Source organism: Sinocyclocheilus rhinocerous, unplaced genomic scaffold (genome assembly GCF_001515625.1).
Source record: "Sinocyclocheilus rhinocerous isolate Xijiao unplaced genomic scaffold, SAMN03320098_v1.1 scaffold938, whole genome shotgun sequence".
Taxonomy (NCBI): Eukaryota; Metazoa; Chordata; class Actinopteri; order Cypriniformes; family Cyprinidae; genus Sinocyclocheilus; species Sinocyclocheilus rhinocerous.
In genome coordinates this window covers 1,057,272-1,061,840 of record NW_015665007.1, presented here as the reverse complement: position 1 = coordinate 1,061,840, position 4,569 = coordinate 1,057,272, and the positions used below count along the sequence as shown (strand labels likewise).

Below are 4,569 nucleotides of genomic sequence, written 5' to 3'. Positions count from 1 at the left end.
TCATTCATTCAACCGATTCATTCAAACGGCTGATTCATTCAGAAACGAGGCAAGTGACTGGCCTTATGAATGGGCCACTGAATCATTGACTCACTCGATTTGTTCAAAAACGTGGATTCATTCAGTAACAAACACCGCTGTGTGTTGCTCGGAGACACACAACAGTTCTGCTGTGGCTTTGATCGGAACTATTTTCGTCAGCGAAATTGAGCAAAAACAGTCAATATTTTGTCTAAAATCTAAGTCAATTAATTTTAACTTATTGTTTATTGAAATACTATTGTGTAAAATCAGTCATTCATTGTAATCGTGTTGTAATCATGGCCGTATAATGTTGCTTACCTAAATCATATTTTGTAAATATTTTTTTTCCTACCGCAGTAGGCATCTATACATTTCTGTGAGTTACTTTGTGTGTGCTGTTTATCTCATACACTCACTCAGGCTGTGCAAGCCTCATCTGGCACGACATAAATAGGCTACATGATCAGTCACCGTTTACACGGAATGCAATTAAAATTAGAATCATTCTCATGCGAAACGACATGTTTACACGCGACTGTGAGGTCATTACCAGCGCCGCTGGCAATAAAAGGATCGGCTCGGAATCGGCAAGACGTGAGACGTGAAAAATCGGCCGATTCTGATCACTGGCTGGTCAATCGGTGCACCTCTACTAAACATGATGCGTCACAAAACGAAATGTGATTGGTTGATTTACCTGTCAGTCATATGGCCTTTTGGGCCACCTGTTGGCTAACAATGTAAATATCATAGAGAAACCACCCAGAACTCCCAAGTAAATGTATAAAAATGGGCTCAAACACCTCAGAAACCACTTAACAACACACTGGCAACCAACATCTTAGCATTGTAAATCTAATTATTTTTATAATTTCATTTGATGCCACAAGAGGGTTATTAACGTTAACTAAAACTAAAGCTGAAATAAAAGATAAATATTTGAGGAAAAACTTTAAATGAAAATTAGAAATATTGTCTTGGCATCTTACTGACATTAGTAATTGGAAATCAAATAAAAACTAAAACAAAAACTGAAATAAAAATAAATGAAACCTAAATAGTAGCATTTGAAAAAACAAAAGGCAATAAAAATAACAAAAGCAAAAAAATAAAATGGAAATATAAAACTAAAAGCTAATTCAGAATATTAATAAAAACTAAAATAATACTAATTACAACAGCATAACATACAATTTGTTCGCTCACTCTATTATCACAGCGATTATGTTGTGTTTCTTTTGATAGTTTTTAAAACTAGACAAATGAAAGCTGTTATCTGTATTTTCTCGTCAGATTACCATGGATTGGAACTGTTGTCGTTGTGGTTGCTAAGGAGAATCATGACTTGATGCTGAATATTGTCCAGAAATTTAATCACACAAAGGTAAATGTAGTCCACGGGGGAACCACCAGACATAGGTCTATCTTCAACGGACTTCAGGCCTTCTGCAACACTTCAAACTCACTGACACCCAAACCAAAAGTGGTCATCATCCATGATGCGGTACGGCCGTTTGTGGAAGAAGATCTTCTGCTGAAAATCACCCTAGCAGCTAAAGAGCAAGGGGTTCGTTTTCTCTTCTATATCCAGATTTTGTTTATCCAGATTGAGTTCAAATAGTGCATGTTATGGAATTTAACAACAGTTTGGAGAAAATTTTTTTTAACCCATATGTTTATCTCTGCTCATGAATGCTGATATTGGCTATTATCATATATACTACAATACAATTGGCGTAAATTATACATTTAATTCAAATACACACTTTTTTGTGGCTGTCATTTGGAATAATTCATTTTAAAACACTCCCTGAAATATCTGTGGTGATGAATGTCCACACTATCTGAACACTCCCTTCCCTAATCTGCTGTAACATGGTCTACATATCCGTCAAATTTATGAGGTGAGGGAAAGTTAGACCACTTTAAGCCGTCAAAACAGAATTCCTGATACAGGTTTCAGAGATACGTGTGAAGCTGTTATATAATAAATATGAAAAACTCCAATCAGAGAAGCTGTTTTAATATCTACAGTGGGTATAGAAAAGAACAAAATAATCTATTGTTTACCCTTTAAAATAATCATATTTTGTTGCTTTGCAGGCTGAAATGAAGACGGACACAGTTTTTGTTTTATCCAGCTGTATTTACTCGGTGCAACTTATAACATCCAAGTGTAACATATAACACCAATATGTCAGGAAAAATAAAAAAAACAGAATCACTGAGTTGGAAAAAGGATCAATTCCTTGTGTCAGTATTTTGTTGAACCACCTTTTGCTTTAATTACAGCCTTTAGTCTGTTGGGATTTGTCTCTACTAACTTTGCACATCTAGACTTTGCAATATTTGCCCACTCTTCTTTGCAGAACTGCTCAAGTTCAGTTAAATGTAATGGTGACCGTTTGTGGACTGCAGTCTTCAAGTCATTCCACAGATTTTCAGTGGGGTTTAAGTCTGAGCTCTGACTAGGCCATGCAAGGACATTCACCTTTTTCTCCTTCAACCAATGTGTGCTCAGTTTTGTCATGTGCTTTGGGTCATTGTCATGTTGGAAGGTAAACCTCCATTGACAACTTTCTGGCAGAGGGCAGCAGATTTTCCTCAAGAATTTGACGGTATTTTGCCCCATCCATTTTTCCTTCTATCCTGACAAGTGCTCCAGTCCCTGCTGCAGAGAAACACCACCATAACAGGATATCACCACCTCCATGCTTTACTGTAGGAATGCTCGTATGGTGTTGAGGCCAAATAATTCAATTTTAGTCTCAGAATTCTTCTTAATAATAGACTTCACTGTGCTTCTAGGCATTGATAGTCCCCTTGTCCAAGTACCCGCACTTGCGGCCTTTGCACTTGACTACTTATATGACGTATTTCCTGTAAGTGTTCAAGTGAGCATGAAGTCCACAAGTGTGTGTAGAACTTTTCATTACCTGATGGGACACACAGTGTTGTAAAAATGCAAGTGTTTACAGAGCTTTATTCTTATTTTCAATACTTTGCATTTTAAAATCAACTTCTAAATGTCTGTTCAGTAGTCTCTATAACAGATGACACAATTTAATTTTGTGGTGCTTCTAATTAAGTGATGAAAAGCCGTTGCAAATGTTGTACAAAATAATTATCACCGCTACTCATTTGCACCAATAAAACATGCAACTCTTTGTTTTACTTCCAAATTATGTGTAATATCTAACTATTATTAATATTTAACATGCATTGGAAAGGTTTCCGTGACCTCTCGCGAGATTTCGGCAAAAAGTCTCACGATTTATTTCCAGAACATGATGCATGATGGGATACACTAAGCCTCGAATAGAAATTATTTTCTATACCTACTGTATACACTGTTACATATATACTATCCTTCCCAGGCAAACGTCATGAAGTCTGCATCAGGAACAGAATAACTCCGCAGAAGACGAGAAATCCAGCTTTGTTTGTGGTTTGACTGCATTGTGGGCTGTTCCAATGTCCATAAATCACTAAGATAAACATATTGTTGACACCTCTCAGCACTACTCCTTAAAGCATGAAACCGGATAAGATGTTTTAGCAATGTTTTTGCTGGCTTTGATATGAGGTTCAAGATTTCTGATTTTCTTCTAAATCTCCTCTCCAAGGCACTGACAAGGGCTGGAAAGCAAAACCCATATGTTTATGAAACACTCAAAAGAATATGAGAGGGATAGTGATTCATTGCTTGACCCTAATGCACCATTATTTAGTAATTATGAATAAACAGATTTTTATAAGGCATGTTTTTAATTGTTATATTGTTTATCTGTTTTTTTCAGGCCTCAGGAGCGATACGTCCTCTGGTGTCCACGGTCATTGCAACCACGTCAGAGGGCTACCTAGACCACTCGCTGGAGAGAGCAAAGTACCGAGCCAGTGAAATGCCTCAAGGATTTCTTTATGATGTTATTTTCCAGGCCTACCAGCGGGTATGAGCAACCCAGACACATTTATTGGTTAGAATAAACCTCAGATTCAATGTGCAAAGTACATTAGAGTTGACTGTCACCTTGACATTCCCACAGTGACTTTTATGGTAATTTTAGGCATCTCAATATTTATGTTTTTAAATACATAAAAAAAAAAAAAAATATATATATATATGTATTACGGCTGTCAAAAAAAATTCGAATATTCGTCGAATTTAAAATAAAAATCCACATTCGAATGCAAAAACGTTGCATTCGAATTTTAGGTGTGCGTTAAGGAGGCAGCCTTATCAGTGGCGCACGAGATGCGATGACGATAGAAGTGTCATTGCATTTTAATGTTTTTGTTAACCTATCCAGTTGAAGCCACTAGATGCGGCGCTGCTGCGTTGTTAATTAAAAATATTGCGGGAAAGGAGAACATCAATGCGGAGATCTTGTTTACGTCAAAACTGAAATCAAGCCGTTCACAAAGAACGCATATTTCGCGCATTTTCTAGAGGGACGTCTATTACCGTTGCACTCACATCTCGCACAAAGGAGCCGCATGTTTAGAAAGCCATATAAAATTAATGCAAGTTCAACTTTGAAAAAA

At 36.8% G+C, this 4,569-nt stretch overlaps 1 protein-coding gene across 2 annotated transcripts in view; it reads left to right on the top strand.

Moving 5' to 3' along the window:
* Positions 1-4,569, top strand: part of LOC107730867 (isoprenoid synthase domain-containing protein-like) — a 43,138-nt gene that overhangs the window by 7,224 nt on the left and 31,345 nt on the right. For both annotated transcript variants that reach the window (XM_016541825.1, XM_016541826.1), the window contains exons 2-3: positions 1,318-1,591; positions 3,825-3,974. In XM_016541825.1, the coding sequence (XP_016397311.1) occupies positions 1,318-1,591; positions 3,825-3,974 (424 nt within the window). The remainder of the gene's footprint in view (positions 1-1,317; positions 1,592-3,824; positions 3,975-4,569) is intronic.